The 16,535-nt window shown below is 38.2% G+C and overlaps 2 protein-coding genes across 2 annotated transcripts in view; one reads left to right on the top strand and one right to left on the bottom strand.

The window, feature by feature from the left end:
- LOC101314659 (alpha-glucan water dikinase 1, chloroplastic-like) overlaps positions 1-6,494 on the bottom strand; it is an 11,512-nt gene extending 5,018 nt beyond the window's left edge. Inside the window, exons 1-21 of the mRNA XM_004298939.1 lie at positions 6,394-6,494; positions 5,569-5,828; positions 5,437-5,484; positions 5,192-5,298; positions 5,010-5,088; positions 4,815-4,906; positions 4,565-4,718; positions 3,582-3,977; positions 3,368-3,478; positions 3,116-3,211; positions 2,870-3,010; positions 2,679-2,767; positions 2,223-2,357; positions 1,844-2,006; positions 1,661-1,750; positions 1,396-1,581; positions 971-1,033; positions 834-896; positions 658-717; positions 412-564; positions 157-240 (exon numbers count right to left, since the gene is read on the bottom strand). Of these exons, the coding sequence (XP_004298987.1) occupies positions 157-240; positions 412-564; positions 658-717; positions 834-896; positions 971-1,033; positions 1,396-1,581; positions 1,661-1,750; positions 1,844-2,006; positions 2,223-2,357; positions 2,679-2,767; positions 2,870-3,010; positions 3,116-3,211; positions 3,368-3,478; positions 3,582-3,977; positions 4,565-4,718; positions 4,815-4,906; positions 5,010-5,088; positions 5,192-5,298; positions 5,437-5,484; positions 5,569-5,805 (2,547 nt within the window). The 5' untranslated portion in view covers positions 5,806-5,828; positions 6,394-6,494. The remainder of the gene's footprint in view (positions 1-156; positions 241-411; positions 565-657; positions 718-833; positions 897-970; positions 1,034-1,395; positions 1,582-1,660; positions 1,751-1,843; positions 2,007-2,222; positions 2,358-2,678; positions 2,768-2,869; positions 3,011-3,115; positions 3,212-3,367; positions 3,479-3,581; positions 3,978-4,564; positions 4,719-4,814; positions 4,907-5,009; positions 5,089-5,191; positions 5,299-5,436; positions 5,485-5,568; positions 5,829-6,393) is intronic.
- A 116-nt stretch (positions 6,495-6,610) lies between these two features.
- LOC101301589 (high affinity nitrate transporter 2.5-like) lies at positions 6,611-14,420 on the top strand. Its single transcript, XM_004300872.1, has 3 exons — positions 6,611-6,747; positions 12,607-13,743; positions 14,045-14,420. Exons 1-3 carry the CDS (start codon positions 6,611-6,613, stop codon positions 14,418-14,420), a joined length of 1,650 nt encoding a protein of 549 aa, XP_004300920.1.
- The last annotated feature ends 2,115 nt before the right edge of the window (positions 14,421-16,535 follow it).

Genomic DNA, 16,535 nt, shown 5'->3' with positions numbered 1-16,535 from the left:
CTCTCTCTCTCTCTCTCTCTCTCTCTCTCTCTCTCTCTCACACACACACACACACACACACACACACACACACACACACAAACAAAAACCGTGTTTAATATCTTAGACATGTTACACTCATTAGCACCAGGATACTCACATAGTGGCTTTTCTTACCTTCAAACAGTAGAGAAGGTCCTCATTATCGTCTGATGATAATGCCAGGTTCTCTAGAACCATTGAAATGAAGTACATAATTTTCTGCATAACATATAAATCAGATGATCATGATAAAATGTTTTAGAGTTGGGAGTGTATCATTGGAACTGTTCAAACTAGACTCAAAACTGATGCAACATCAGTGAAGAAGAAAGCGAGGAAGAAAGGTGTAGAGATGGGGTATGAGATATTAAGTAATAGCATAAAAAGTACCTCTGGCCCAGCATTATTCAGTTCTTCATATCCTCTCTCAATGGCAGTTCTCACAGTAGAATCAAGGGCAATGTCCAAAAATAAGAGATCCTTCAGGCGATCATTAGGCTTAGAGAGCAATGGCCAGATCTCCTGACGAGCCTCAAGCAAACCCTACATGAAAAATTTAAAAGACCATTGGCAATCAGACTTGGAGCGCAAGAGAAAGACTAACAAATAATTGTCAATATCAACATTTCACAAAACCTCAACAAGGACTTCCACATTCCTGTCCTCAACATGTTCCATTACAAATTGCAGCAGCCCCTGTTAGGAAAAATTGTTAATTTGAAACTTCTTATTCGTATCTCATTCACATCAAGTATCACAAGAACTTTCTAGACAGAAGAAAGGATAATTTTACATGAAGTGAAAAATCTTACTGGAACTTCAGAGGGCAAGCCAGATACAGGATTTATTTGTACTCCAACCATAAAGCCTTGACCCTGGAGAGAATTAAAAGTCCAATCAAATGTTAAAAACACGGTGTTGAACTATTCCAATTAGTTACCGAAACTACCTTAGCACTGTAACCCAAGCAATTTGTGATGGCAGACTCAAGATCTGCACCTGAGTGAACTGCCTGCATTTGAACATATGTGTAAAAATTATCATGCAATAGTAGTGACATAATACACAGGAATCAATGAGTCAAAAGATGTCCACATTATCAGAATATAGACTTGGAATTTATCCCATCTCATAATAGAAATGGAAAAATGTATTCATGAATTCCTCTGATGACATGCATTTGTCACAACCCATCATCTATATCATAAGAAAAAAACTGCATGAATGAAAGCACAATATCATAGGATTCGCAACACAACAAATCTTCCTGCTAGTTGTAATATTTCATGTGCAAAAATGTGATGCGTATATTCAAATAAAAAAGAAAACCAGGTCAAATATAAAACTTAAAACTGAAAGTTAAGGGATCTCAACCTTTAAAGTTCTCAAGTAGTTCCCCAGATCATGCAGAAGACGGTCTTTCTGATCTGCCCTGAATCTTGGTTCATTATGGATTGCCCGGTCATAGCTTAGAAGGCGCTCTTTTGTGATTCCATTATCGTTCAAAGTTTTCCAATAAACACCAATATCAAAGTCACTTTTGATGTAATCAATTAGTGCCTGCAGTGACATTTTAATAAGAAAACTTCAAACAATGGAAAATACGGAATAGATATTCACCAGCTCATGAGTCCAATACCTGACATATAACAACATCATCTGGGCTAGTGTTATTATGTAACTTTTGATGCCATTCCTCCATCATTCCACCTTTACAATCGCAGTTTCTCTGTCACCAACAAAAGATTATTCAAGCAACTATGAGGGGAGTCGAATATATAAACCACCTAAAGAAAGTCCAATATATCAATAAATAATCCACCTGGATGACAAGGATCTCATCTCGAATTCGTTGTCCCACATCCCCTTCTCCTCCACGTCCAACAGTAGACAATATCATCCGTAGAAGCTCTCGATGCTGTGGATAACTTATGTAAATACTCTGGAGCAAGTCTGTGAGTCTGTCCTGTGCTTTACTAATCTCACTGCACTCAAGGAGAGTAAGAATTATTGATGGGTTTAAAGGAGCATCTAACATGGCCACCATACATTTAGGAAAAGGCACATTTAGAAAACAAAATCAGCTGATATTTAACTTAGAAAAGAGAAACAAAAACAATGAGTGGACCTTGTGATTGATTGTACATGGGAGATATTTAGTATTTCAACAAATCCTATTCTAGCAATGAAAAGAACTTTACCGTGGTTTGACATTGTAATTTTTATTCCAAATGAGCTGCCTTGTAGCCATAAACCTCATCCACACCAAAATACCTGCAAGACCTAATGCACCAGCATCTTTTGCTTGACTCATCAAGTCTGCTGCAATGTTAAACCTGAAAAGAACAGAACAAATGGCTTATAAAGAAGTAAATAAAATTTATATTGAACTTATGTCGATAGAGTAAAACTTCTTTCTTTGAAATGTAGTTAGATCTTTAATTGGCATGACTAAAACGTCTAGGAGACCCAAGTAAAGCAACCAAACCATTGTTCAAGCTCTAGTCTTCTCTAGTACAGTAGTTAGTTATCCAGAATTCATTTAAACTTGCAGCCACAAAAATTTGTTTACAAATACAGCAGAATAGCATAAAGTGGAATTATATATAGTTCATCAATAAAGATTTTTGTTATCCAATTCCAGACAGAAGACTGACCTATGCATAAAGGATTTTTGCGCCTCACTCTCCAGATCTGCTATATTATCCAATAAAGCCTTTGCAGTACCTTTTCCATCACCAGCATCCTTCAATGGGAGAATTTGAGTGACTGAACTTGTAAAATAATGGAATCCAGAGTCTAAATAAGGCAGTATGTTCACATATTATGGCCAAAGAAAAGGAGCAACCTTCTGAACTTTCTTGACTGCAACACCAAAGTCGGCATAGAAATCTGAGCCTTGGTTCTTAATCCAGTTTCCAGAAGAACAAAGGACAAATGGCATTCCTTTGAAACTTTTCTCTTGCGTTTCTATTTCTAAAGATTGGATCTGTACAATGATTGTGAATATCAAGACTATTTTCTAAGAGTTTTGGAAATATAGGCCAGTTTAAAGTTCCAACCCAATGGAGCATACATGTCTACCTGGGCATACCTCATAAGTAGAATCAACAGAACTGGATACAAATTGTGTTTCAACAGCCCCATTTAGAGAAACTGAACCCTGGGGTAGTACATTTGGAGGTGGTTCCTGAAAATGCCAATACAGTTTACTTGTTAATGTAGTGTGATTAACTAGCAATGCATGTAAAAAGAAGTACCAAAGAGACGTATAAATGAAAGCAATGATGGTCAAATATTTAAAGTTCCTGTATGCCTTTTCAGTTAATAGGTTTAAAAAATTTACCAACCACTCTCCGGCCCTGTTTACAGATAGAGCCCAATGAAGGTTAACTGGCTCTTTGATGTCTGTTGCCAGATGAACCCTTATCTTGTCAGCGACCTTTGTCACAAGTACCTTGTAAACATTTCATGATTCTAAAGATTAGTTTAATCCTATAAGATCATATTGTAGCAGAAATAACAAAATAAGCAGAAGAATCAATACATAATTCTCTCACCAGAAGGTCCTTATCACCGAGCTTGTAGATTTGTTTGTTCAGAGTGGAAGCACCATCTTGTTCTTCTTTTTCCTTGGCAAAAAGCTCAACTGCTTTCAAGGCTTTTGGTTTTGCTGATTCTTCATTTGCGAGTTTAGCTTCATCTACAGGTTTAGTAGTATGTTTGTTGAGAATCTTCATCAAGTCTCGTTGTTTCCGGTTAATTCTTCCAGTTCTGTAGACTTGTTTACTCTCATGTTTCTTTGCGGCCTTGGAGACCTCTTTGTTACCAGCTTGAGATTGTTCATGACTGTTACCAGAATCGCTTTTCTTAGTCAGCCTTGCTTGGAGCTCTTGTATGGAAGCACCCCTGGCTACTTCCTCCAATAGCTCAGTTCGGGCTGCTTCGTACTCCACCTATATAACAAAATATATTCATGAACTCTTCGACAGTAAACAACAGAAATATAGAAGTCTATAAATCAACCTAACAAGTTTCTCTTATGCCAAGCCGATTTCCACTGTCCATACATTTGATAGCATGAAAACTTATACAGAAGAACCCTGTACTCTTATGAGTTCAAGAATTATCTTGGAAAAGTTCCATCTGGAACTCAAAGAGAACAAGTGATACATAACTAGATGTCTTTTAGTCTAACACAAAGCAAAGAAAATTGAAAAAAAAAGAAGAAGAAGCAATGAAAGTTGGGACAGTTATAATGAGAATTATTTGTGTAGCCATGAGGCTGATTGAGTTTCCTGTAAAGAAACTTCTTAATATAACCGACAGCAAACGAAAAAAAGAAAAGGATATTGCAGATGGAGTTGGGGTTGCAGTAAGAATGATTACAAACATTGTAAATTTTCACATGCATTATGCATTTTCTTTCTCTAGTGTTTTTTTTTTTCTCCCCACAGGAAGTAAAAGAGACACAATTATAGTTGGAGATGTAGAAACAATGACAGTTAGGAATTTGTAAAATTCTAGAGTATAGTTCACTTGCCTTCTCTTGCTCTGGTGTATACATCTGTTTACCCTTTCGCTCCCACCTCAGATACGCTTGAATTTGCACTAAATCTTCAGGAACTGAAACATTTGATATCGACATCTCTTTCAAAGGTAACTTAACATGAAAGTTGCCGCCGTTGTTCTTAAACCTGTGAAAAGAGAAAGTATTTGAGGAATAAAACCCTTACTGTTTCCATATAGCAAAGATTCTAAGGCAAGAAAAACAAATCCGTTAATAAGATTACCATCTGTTCTGGCTTTCATCAACTATGAGAAACTCTATAGCTTGTATTGCAGGATCATCAATCTCGATTTTAAGTGAGGAATTGGGACCAGACTAGAGACAAAACGGAAAAACAAATAAATCTTAAATTAGCAGCAAAATCAAATCAAATGAGACACATATGGTGAGGCACAATTGTGATATATTAAGAACTTACTTTTGCAAAAGGAGTTCTAAGAGCTTTCTTCTTATATACTGTGGTTCCATCTGGGTGACGAGAAGGAAGCACCCAGTTTCTGGAAATGTCAAATGACCAAATGGAAAGAAGACATATCAGAATTCAAGGCGCAAATCTTGAGTGTAGCATTCACCGAAAGAAGTAAATGCAGGCTAACTTACTCTTTTCTATCTTGTATCCCACCCCAATGAAGAACCAAAGAATCACCGCTATTTGAGACATGGATATCTACTTTAGTAGACCCTGGAGAGGAAGCATCTACATAAACCTGCTCATTTATAAACAGCTTCCGTTAGCATAGACTCTTGTATCACCTGTTCCATCTGTTAAATTCAATAAATACGTATCCAAGCAGTAAAATTGGCTCGGATTTCTTGAGTATCTAACACTAACACTACATGTGTACCTGCAATTCAATGTTGCCATCAAGGTTGTATTTACTGGCGAGCTGCTGCTACAAGGAAAGACTTAATCAGCATTGCAATATGGTCCATACCAACAACACGAAATACACATTTCAAGCTAATGGGAACATTACATCAGAACGCTGATCCGTGGTCAGTACAGCACAAGGAACAAATGTAACAGGTCTGCGAGACCCCATGGCGAGCTTGGGCTTCTGCAAACTGTTGCCACAGAACTTCTTGGATAAAGAAGACTTCCGCGGCTGCGCTGGGACTTGATGTACACACTTGGGCCGTAACAATGTGTTGGCAGGAATGCCTGAAGGATTGATTTTGCTCTGCAGCAAATTATGGCTCACCGAGCTGCTCATATTATTGGACACACTTTATAGTTCTGGAGAGATCACAGAACTGAAACACAGTAAGAGACTCTCCATGAAAAAGAAAAAGAAAAAGGATCAAAGTAAAGATTTTAAAGCAACCTATAAACAGCATCAAGAATCATTCTATATCAAGTAATTGAGTCAATTAGTCTATACTAATCATGAGTTTGCTTCCCCTAAAAAAAGCTGAGGAACATGAAAGAAAAAGAAGATTGCTTTAGTATTATTTCGAGCCACCAATCCAAAATCAATAAGAAGTTTCTTTCTTTTTCTTGTTGGGTATATTTGGTAAAATTGAAAATCAAAGTAAGATATCCAATTCATCTGTTAAGCTGAATAAAGCCGCATCCTTTCCGCAAAAAGAAATCAAACTATTGTTTTCCTTATTTCTTTTGGCACATTTTCTTTGAAACTCGGTGCGATTGAAAATTAAAGAGCAAAGAAAGAGACAGTAAACAGTTGAGTTTCAATCTGGAAATGTATAGCAGAATTTGGCAAAATGGAGCTAAATTGGTATGGGAAGCAGAGAGAAACAGAGTTTGAAGCAATGGAAATTGAAAACTGCAGAACGGGTACCTGGGAAATTCTGTGATTGGAGCTCTGATTCTTGAGAGAGAGAATGAATATACGATCAGATTCTTTGAGAGAGAAAAAATGAATGTTGTAATAGAAAGAGGAGTGAGGCTCAGAGAGTGAGGAGGGTCCGTGAAATCATGTGATTGGTGCGGTTTCCCACCAGTTCTGGAAATCAAGAAAGAAAGAGAAAGAGAGAGAGCGAGTCTACGTGAGTGACATGGCGTTTTTATCTCCGTCCAGACGACGACGCGTGGCTCTCAATTCACAAGTGCGACCTTTAGGTCCCTACGATAGAGATGTTTGGGGTCGTCCTGAGTCTCCTGACCTCACCGGAAAACCAGAGAGGCGACAAGTGTACGGTTCTCTTATTACACTGATATTTTACAACTACGGTGCTTTCTTTGCCCTTCTTTCTGGATCTATTTTCGATAATGGCCTCTGATATTTTGATCACTTGCATGTTCTAAGCTCCTCGTATGTACTCGAAACGAAAATGACCTTACCTCGATCTTATAGTAAAAACCATCTTCACCTCTCGCATTCACACAGAATCGCATCAAACTGTGTTCGCTGCTTTCAGCTGGTAGCGAAATTTGGTGAAGAGAGTGAATGATCTCTTTTTGGTTATTTTCGATCAGCTTGTTTTACTTTAAGACACGTAAATTTTATTGTGTGTTACATAAGTCTAAAATACTTTTAACCGATATAAACAAAATGAGAAAATAAAACTTTTTCAACGGTTGATAGTTAGAACGTCAAACTCAGAGCTTCAGATCATAACCATCATGTTATTGTGGCTAAGGCAGATTCAGCATAAGATAAGCTATTGTATCTGGGTCTCTGTTTCTTCTTGAATTGTGTTACCTCCCCCATTGTCAAGTAGCAAGAATTGCCATTTCTCAATGATGTAAAATAAGCTGCACAGCAACGTACTTCATAGATTCAGTCCCTGCACTCATTGATGGATCCAAGATTACTAAAGATATTTATTGTGTAAGAGGACAGATATATTATACTAAACAAAATCTTAGCTAGAATCCATTATTAATTCTAAGGACGAAGTCGGTCTTGAATATCTACCGTACGTTCCTTTTCTCTTTTCTCACATCAGTGTGGATTTTAGCAATTTTCAGATCCAGAAATAAGAAGTCGGACACCGAAAACAAACCAGTCACTTTCAGCAAGTGACAAAGAAAAGGAAAATGCACACACAACACGTTAGGCTAACGAAAGGAATCGCTTAGACTAAACTAAACCAGAGCTTTGATTATCAATGAAGGAAAGTATGGTTGGTGATAGAAAATGGTGTGTTCGATTCATGTGAAGGGGAAGACAGTCACCCAACCATGCACGCAAGTAGTTCGATCCCTTTTTGATGGGTTTGGCCTTCACTTCCTTAGCTGGAGAGAAGCTTATGATTCATGTGCTTACATTGATTGTTCAATTTTCCATACAAGTTAGAACACTAGCTAGCATATGGGATTAGTTAATTTGTCTTCATCTTGTTAACGGATGCTCTCATTCCTCACGTCAGTCCATGTCGAGATGAAAATTAAGCCTATTCATATGTTATTAACCTCAACGATGCTTCAAACAAGAAAATAGTGACCCCAGGTGAACTATATTTTTACAACCCGTCTTACGTGTCAGTTTATGTGACATGTACTTCTTCCGGTCAGAATGGTTCTTAGTAAAATGTCTACATAAGACTAGCAACGAAGCGTTTAATTCTTGTCGAACTACCTATTAAGGGTCATTGGTTCCCGGAAGTAGAGCATATTAAGGGTCATTGGTTCCCGGAAGTAGAGCATATGCAACATGCATGGTGTGAAGCATACTAGTCTTTTGCTTCTTGTCTTCTCTTTTCACCATGTTGCATGTCTCTTGATTATGTCTGTTGCCAAAAAGAGTTGGGAGTTGAAAATTAGAACGTATGATTTGATGGACACCGGCCTTCAATATTACATAGGTTGCTGAGCCCGAACCATTGCTAAAGGCCCAAAGGACAAGCCCCATTTCAATATTACTGAAATGGTTTAGCCACTATAGACTAATAAAAAAGGATTTGGGTTATAATATTAATTCTGTAAATATATATAGAATTAATCCATAGCTAAGAATTTGCATAAGCATAACTGCATAAGTGCATAACTACGGCTCAATCCATAGTTCTTTGGACTTGAGTGTATATATATATACTGTATATAATAGCTAGTGCTCAAGCTAGAGTAACATCTTTTGATTTGTGCTAGTTCTGCAAGTGGAAAGTTTTACCAGTTAGGTAATTAGGTAATTACTTTGTTATCACTTAGAATTCCATGTTAGTTTCTCAGGTCTGATTCCCGTTTTATGCCAACATATGCAACTTCCAGTTCCTTTCAAAAATATGCAACTTCCAGTTAAGAATGCCCTGCCCTTAACTTGCACTTCTTCTGTTCTTCCTATTAATTGAAAGACATGATCCAGCACAACCATGACTGGAATTATGTGGTCAAATGGAATGGTGGGGGGAAAAAAAATTGAGGTAAAAGAAGAAAGAAAAAGAAATGCCATAATTTATATGTACACTATTAGCTAGATTTTTTTATTTTTGTCAAGAACAACCGATTACCGATACAGCAGAAATAGATAACATCAACAACTAGGGCCATACTGAATCCACAGTAACCGTTGAGCAGTCGGAGAGGTCTTCTTCTTCTTCTTCCAACACCTTAATTTCTTCAACTGGTAATTTTCTGGGAGCTGATGAAACGGTATCAGTTGCAGCACAAGAAGCTGAATTGATTGATAGAACAAGATCTTGTTCTATCTTTTTGATATGAATGGGACGCACAAGTACAGACAACAGAAGCACAAGAGAAGCCATAAACTGAAGATTCGAACAAGCTAGACGAAGAAGATGATGATTTAAGTCTGATGGATTCGAGTGTCAAAAGCTGTATACATATATATAGCCAGGTTAAAGTAATTAAGAGCCCACCGGCATGCCCATGGTTTTCTACTTTTCTTGTACACAATGTCAAGAAAACAAGCTCATGACTTTTAACTGGAAAACAAACAAACGGCCGGTCCTTATTAATTAATTAGACCACTTTTTGTTTACTCAACTAATTCTGGGTGCTCCTGCAGCTACCGGTTTTAATGCCTCGTTCTTCTTCTTCTTTCTTTCTTTATTTATTTTTTTTATAAAATTTAGGAATTTCTACTTTCTAGATATGAAGGTTGGTCCTTCCTTACAACAACAACAACAACAACAACAAAAAACAAAACAAAAATCTCATATATTCTTTTTCAATTTAATGCATAACAAGTACTTTTCTGTTTTTGATCAAAAGAGGTCATTCCGTTAATTAGAACCAGAAAGCAGGAGTACAACATGAACACAATCTGCCATCGCAGACAACGAAAAAATTTGAAACCATGCAAAACTACCTAAAAAACTAAAGAAACCCTAAGTATGCCTAAGCAATTTCTATATCATAAACCGTAGATCTTCACCTCAAAACTCGACATGTTAGGTTTCCCTAACTTATTCTTTGCCTTCTTAAACGACCCTACATAGAGGGGGTCACCCCAGGATCTAACCCACCTGACCCAGCCCAAAAACTCCAAGCCCAGTCTATGATCCTCAACTAAGCCTTGAAGCCCAAGGCCCAATTCTCAAATAGAAGAAGAACCGACCCAAAATTTTGAAGCATATCGATCAACGGCTCTAATCAATTTCGCATCTCCGTCGCTGCATCGAAGTCGCCAACTCCAGCAAAGGAGCCACCAACCCGACCACCACCTTTTCCCTCGCAAACGAAACCAACAACATGTTTGGTGCCTTCCAAATTAAAGACTATCCGACCACCACCCAACCAAACAAAAGCCAAGCCAGATCTACCCGGAGCGACCCTAAAGCTCATTACTAGAATAAAGAACTTAAGCGACAAACCGTTTTCGTCGCCTAAGTGCTACTTTTCGTTGCCTAAACATTTAGAAGACGAAAACCAAACCTCCGTCGCCTAAGTGTTGTGGCCTCAAAGCGGTGGTGTAAGAATAAAGGACTTACACTACTTTTTTGGTTGGTACTGCTTCCTCGTCTAAGTTACTTTTTCTAGTAGTCGCTCTCGTCGAAGACCCGATCAGACATGTCTGCATCATACCGCTCATTGTGATAGTCGGTCTCACTAATGTGGAACCACAAAATCACCACTGTTGCTCACCTTAACCATGCCAAACACACACTAAGTCGACAAAAAAGCTCGCCACCAACCGTTCCCACCAACCACGTCAGTGAAGGATCATCGAACTCGATTCCAGAATGAATCTACGCCCCCACCCCCTGATCATGGTCTGGAGAGAAAAAGGAAGAGAGATGATAGGTGGTTGTGGCCCAGGGACGAAGCATAGTACATCACTATCTGGGCTGTAGCCCAGACAACTATTTTATGTTTTGCAAATTAAGTAGACTTAATTACCCTAAATTTCACATCTTAGCCCGGTCAAATAGTATAGCAATCAAGCATTAGTGTCCTAATCAGTAGAGAATTCAATACTTGATTGACTTTTTGTCATGTAATACGCACCAACACATGCAAACCTCGTTCATCAAAAATAAATGCTTGTTAAAAATTATAAATACAGTGTTTAATTCTAATTCTTCTCTTCAACTTGGTTTTTTATTTTTCTTCTTCGGACTATGCGATTTAACTAAATTCATTGGAGTGTATCTGATACTAAACAATGAGCCAGCTATATCAACTCTCAATGAGCATTTTTTAAGAGGTATTCATATGTTTCAGAGCTTTTATCAAATGAAAGTTTTAGCCCAGTTAGTTTTGAGATCCTGGCTCAGTCCCTGTTGTGGCCACCTCAGTGCGTGAATCCAGTAGGGGCTATCTTCAACTGATCCACCATCGTCGTGGTTGCCAGCCCTAAACCCGCCACCGCCATTATATTCTGAAATTTGATGGTAACATGAAAAACTGGCCATTGGGTTTCCTATTAAGATTCTGATATTTTAAATTCTTTTTCTGAAACAAATTTAACAACACATTTGTTGTCATATAAGTAACTTTTTTGTAAAACGTGTAATGAACGTCATGAATATATTGATTACATCACATGCATGAAACCAAAATTACCATTTTACCAGACAAATATATATATATATATATATATATATATATATATATACCTTCACTGGTTGGGATGAAAATGGTACCTCTATCGTCCTCACCATTGTCTTTTCCATGAGTATCTTAGTTATGAATACATATCAAATTAAACTAATGCATATATGCGTTTACCGACTAATTAAGTACCTAGCTATGGGTTATAAGTGGAGGAGTTTCCAACTCAATGGTGATGGGGAGAGCTAACTAGCTAGCACATGATAGTGTACGAGCGGTCTTTCAGTCTCCATATATATAAATAGCTAGGACGGGAGCTTACCTTCCCCACATATGAGGGTTATTCCTCTTTCTTATTCGAGATGCTGTATCAGGTGCTATTGTGAAAGTCAGAGCTAGCTAGCTACCCAGTACATAGTTGCTTAATTTGTATAAAATACAAACAAGTTTCTGTTTTCTAATATCATTTGGACGTCCTTGCATGCACTAATCATCGTCTATTCGTCGTAAGTCACACTCTTAAGAGAGATTACCGTATATGAATCAAGAATACGGTGATTTCTTCAACCTTCTGATATTTGGAAGTCGTTGACATGTTTCACTTCTTAACTGGTCTCGTGTATATTGTAGAGCTGGGTTTCTAACTTGTAATGCATTTGGCCTCTTCCTTGCGTTCAATACAACATCCCGTTGGTAACTCCGACCGAGCTAGTGGGATGAGACACTCGTGCTTTCCTAGTCAACCGTACGTCTTGGACTATATCATGCAAACCCATCATGTATTCTAGTTTAGTTACAAATGTTAAATAGGGTTAACTTTTATGTCCAAACCTTCGTAAATACTCTTAATCACTACAATTAATTTAGTAAGTAGAACACTAATGCTAAATAGTAAATACAACATGAGCGACGAGAATCTCTTCACAAAGTCAACCAGGAATCGAGCCTGATTCCATAACACCTGTTTTGGTTAAACCTAACCTATAGAGTCGGGTAGTCTTTATATATCTTCACTCCTATATAACTTCAAACTTTCATCTTCTTCTATACCCCGGCCCTATAGAGTTAGTTAGTTAGTTAGTTCCTTAATTTGTAGCAAAAATCCTGTAATGGAATCCCAATCCCAGTTTGCTCTGCCTGTGGACTCTGATCACAAGGCAACAGAGTTCAAAATCTTCTCCATAGCCAAACCTCACATGCGAGCCTTTCACTTAGCTTGGTTCTCATACTTCTCATGCTTCCTCACCACTTTTGCTGCAGCACCTCTACTCCCCATTATCCGGGACAACCTCAACCTCACAACCACCGACATCGGCAACGCCGGAATAGCTTCTGTCTCCGGCGCAGTCTTTGCCCGTATAGCCATGGGAACTCTCTCCGACTTATTCGGACCGCGTTTCGCCTCTGCCTCACTCCTACTCCTCACTGCACCAGCGGTCTTCTTGTTCTCAATGGCATCGTCTCCCGTATCCTTTCTCTTGTTGCGTTTCTGCGTCGGCGTCTCTTTGGCCAACTTTGTTCCAACCTTGTTCTGGATGAGCTCCATGTTTTCGTCTCCGGTGGTCGGCACGGCAAATGGCTTTGCTGGCGGTTGGGGGAACTTCGGTGGCGGTGCGACGCAGCTGATCATGCCACTTGTGTTTGGTCTCATTCAACATAACATTGGTGCTGCCAAGTTCACCGCTTGGCGAATAGCGTTCCAAATCCCTGCAGTGTTTCAAGTGCTCTCGGCATTTGCCATTTTGTTGTTCGGGCAGGACATGCCGGACGGGAACTTCCACCGGTTGGAGAAGTCCGGTGACAAGCCCAAGGACAAGTTCTCGACTGTTTTCTGGCATGGGGTCAAAAACTACAGAGGTTGGATTCTGGCATTGACTTATGGCTATTGCTTTGGAGTTGAGCTCACTGTTGATAATATCATAGCCGAGTATTTCTACGACAGATTCGATCTCAAGCTCCACACTGCGGGGATCATAGCGGCGACTTTCGGGTTAGCGAATATTGTTTCTAGACCTACCGGAGGGGTTTTATCGGATTTGATGGCGAGGAGGTTTGGGATGAGGGGGAGGCTGTGGACTTTGTGGGTGGTGCAAACTTTGGGGGGTGTCTTCTGTGTGATTCTTGGGCGAGTTAGCTCTTTGAAGACTTCTATTGCTGTCATGATTTTGTTCTCCTTGTGTTGCCAAAGTGCTTGTGGGCTTACATTTGGAGTGGTTCCGTTTGTTTCTAGAAGGTACGTACATAAGTATTTTCCAACTTTGAGCCATTAAAATGACTTGTATTGCTATGTTGATGTCTTCTCAGTATGATGATCAATACAGTTTCCATCCGAGGTTAATTATTGTCATCACATCATGCTTAAATTAGGCTTATGCTTAGTTTGAGAGCAAGTATTTCGCATGTTAGATATATGATGCGACGATATTTAGTAATGTATTTGATAAATTGTTGCTTGATATGTGATCCGCACGTATCTTAATTAGTTTATATACTGTCGCTCCAGGATTACTAATTTATCACCCTTTTCTTTTCAGGTCATTGGGAGTCATATCTGGCATGACAGGGGGTGGTGGAAGCTTGGGTGCAGTTCTGACCCAACTTATTTTCTTCAAAGGGTCTGTGTATTCGAAGGAAAGAGGGATAACTCTAATGGGAGTCATGATCATATGCTGCACTCTCCCAATGCTTCTGATACATTTCCCACAATGGGGTGGAATGCTGAGTGGCCCGTCATCTAAAAATAAGGCCACTGAAGAGGAGTACTACTTGTCTGAATGGAGTTCAGTGGAGAAAGAGAAAGGGTTTCATCGAGCAAGTGAGAAATTTGCTGAGAACAGCAGAAGCGAAAGGGGAAAATCGGACTCTTTAACCAGGACCTCTGATGAGGGTCCACCCGCGGTTCATGTTTAACAGGAAGCCGCTAGAAGCTTTAAACCAAGACCTAGCTCCTGAGCTCCATATAATGGGACTGAGATGCTTGTGGCATTTCAGTGGTTTAATTGTTACTAAATAATGACTACATATATATTCTAGGACTTTGGGGCATATTTTCATAGCATCGATTTGAACATATTACATTTTAAGTTAACATAAAATGAGAATGAGAATCAATGGGAACAAAAGAAGTTCTAAAGATCAGACTGACGAGAAAGGAACTTTGAGCATACGTACTACGGTCTATGGGTTTGTACTTGTAGTCGGCTTCCGGCGCAAAGATGGGCGCTCGATGCACAGGATAAGGCGGCGATCATGAGAAGAAAGACCACCAGTTAGAAGGAGGTGCATGTAGAACTGTACAAGTACTCTGCTTTGATACAATATTTATGAGACCCATTGTGTTTGTGTATATTAGTTGATTGATTTTTAGCTCTCGATCTTTTCGGTTTCATGGCCTTCTTTGTAGTATTTGACTATTTGAGGCTATCTTAGATTTGGTAAGTTCCGATTTTGAAACGTCCACCAAGGCTCTGGGAAAACAGCCGACGTTGTAGGATACTATGATCAAAGGCTGATGATCGGCGAGTCAAATCCATCCGGAAAAATTACTCTATGATCCCGGATTGTGATACACATGGTAGTACCTCAAGCACAATTCAAGTTCAATCATACATACATATATGCATCATTTATCTTTTATCTTGTAGTGACAGAACTTAATAAGTTTTTATTTATGTCTTCTTTTGAATCAACTAATATAAGACCTACGAATGTTGAATTTTGATTTTAAACCCAATATAGATTTGTTGATGGTAGTAGGATACCAAAATGTCTGCAGTTATTCTAAATGTGTAAACGTGACACTCAAACTTTTATCTACGAGACTTTAATTGGGTCGCTGAAACAGTGATATCTCTGTGTCTCGAAATGATTCAATTTGTAGCAGTAGCGATCATGTGTCTTACTATAGTTGTTTCCTCTTTTGGAGGGTTTGCACCTTGACTGGTTGATAGTTGGCCCGACTTTTGTTGTATTTTGTTTAGGTTTTTGTACGTTGTTATATCGGTTTATTATTCGGTGTTATTTGTAATATTGTGTTTGTTTAGTAAAATTATATTTAACCACTAAAAGAAAACAAAAAAACTTATGACAACCATTAATTTCTGATGGATATACATTATTTCCATTTAACTCTTGTATATCTCTATCTCAACACCATGTCACTTAGCTTGTTTTTCTTCCCCCTTCATATGTGCATAAAAACAGAGGTTCTGTATTTTTTTTTTTTTTTTTTTTTTTTTTTTGTGAGAATTCCATCATGTAACTAGGGGTTCCTGTTGGCTTGTGAATTGTGATTCCTGCAATATAGCTTAAATCAGGCCTAAGTACAACCATACAATGTCTGAGACTCCGACTCGAATATCATCTCGAATTTATATACAAAATTATTGAGCTACAAAACTTAAAGATCAATCGAACAATATTGGTGCTGAATTATGAGCTAACTAAAACTCTTATATATTTTGCAAATTACAAGCAAAACACACGAGCCTCACTAGAGGATGTTTGTGGAATGTCCAATCAACGGGCATAGATGGATCTTCATACAGGGCTAGCTGGGCTATAGCCCATAGAATTTTTTTGGCCACTAACATTTATACACGTGTATATTTTGTCAATTAACAAATATGTTAGTATATAGCCCAGCCAAAGTTGTAGGAAAATGTTTGATGCATGTATTAATTATCTCAAAATGCTAATTTTTATCTTTGGTAAAAGATTCTCTAATAACAATGAGACTGATTGAGTTCCAAACTTGAAAATCTATATGACATAAGTAATTTATTTTAACATTCATAAAGTCTTTGCTCATTCTTTTACTAATTACATATAGATATAGTTATTTGTAAAATAAAAGGAAAATATTGCTTTTTTTTAAAAAAAATAATAAATTAAAGTTCATATGATAGAATTTAGCCCAGGGCATTTCACAATCTTGGTTCCGTCCCTGCAACGGGGATTGCAATGCTATTCCAATCAGCAGTCTTAATCATTGTTTCACATAGATAACAGTGTTTACATTTCATA

The sequence above is a fragment of the Fragaria vesca genome, linkage group LG5, assembly GCF_000184155.1.
Source record: "Fragaria vesca subsp. vesca linkage group LG5, FraVesHawaii_1.0, whole genome shotgun sequence".
Taxonomy (NCBI): domain Eukaryota; kingdom Viridiplantae; phylum Streptophyta; class Magnoliopsida; order Rosales; family Rosaceae; genus Fragaria; species Fragaria vesca.
Note: the sequence above shows the minus strand (reverse complement) of the source record. Positions and strands in the feature narration are given on the sequence as shown.

What these genes read in the sequence shown, in the direction of transcription:
- LOC101301589 (XM_004300872.1), top strand. Translation starts at nt 6,611, where the DNA reads ATGGCGTTTTTATCTCCGTCCAGACGACGACGCGTGGCTCTCAATTCA. An exon ending in AAACCAGAGAGGCGACAAGT is followed by an intron (nt 6,748 to 12,606) that starts GTACGGTTCTCT and finishes CTTAATTTGTAG; the next exon opens with CAAAAATCCTGTAATGGAAT. An exon ending in GTTCCGTTTGTTTCTAGAAG is followed by an intron (nt 13,744 to 14,044) that starts GTACGTACATAA and finishes TTTTCTTTTCAG; the next exon opens with GTCATTGGGAGTCATATCTG.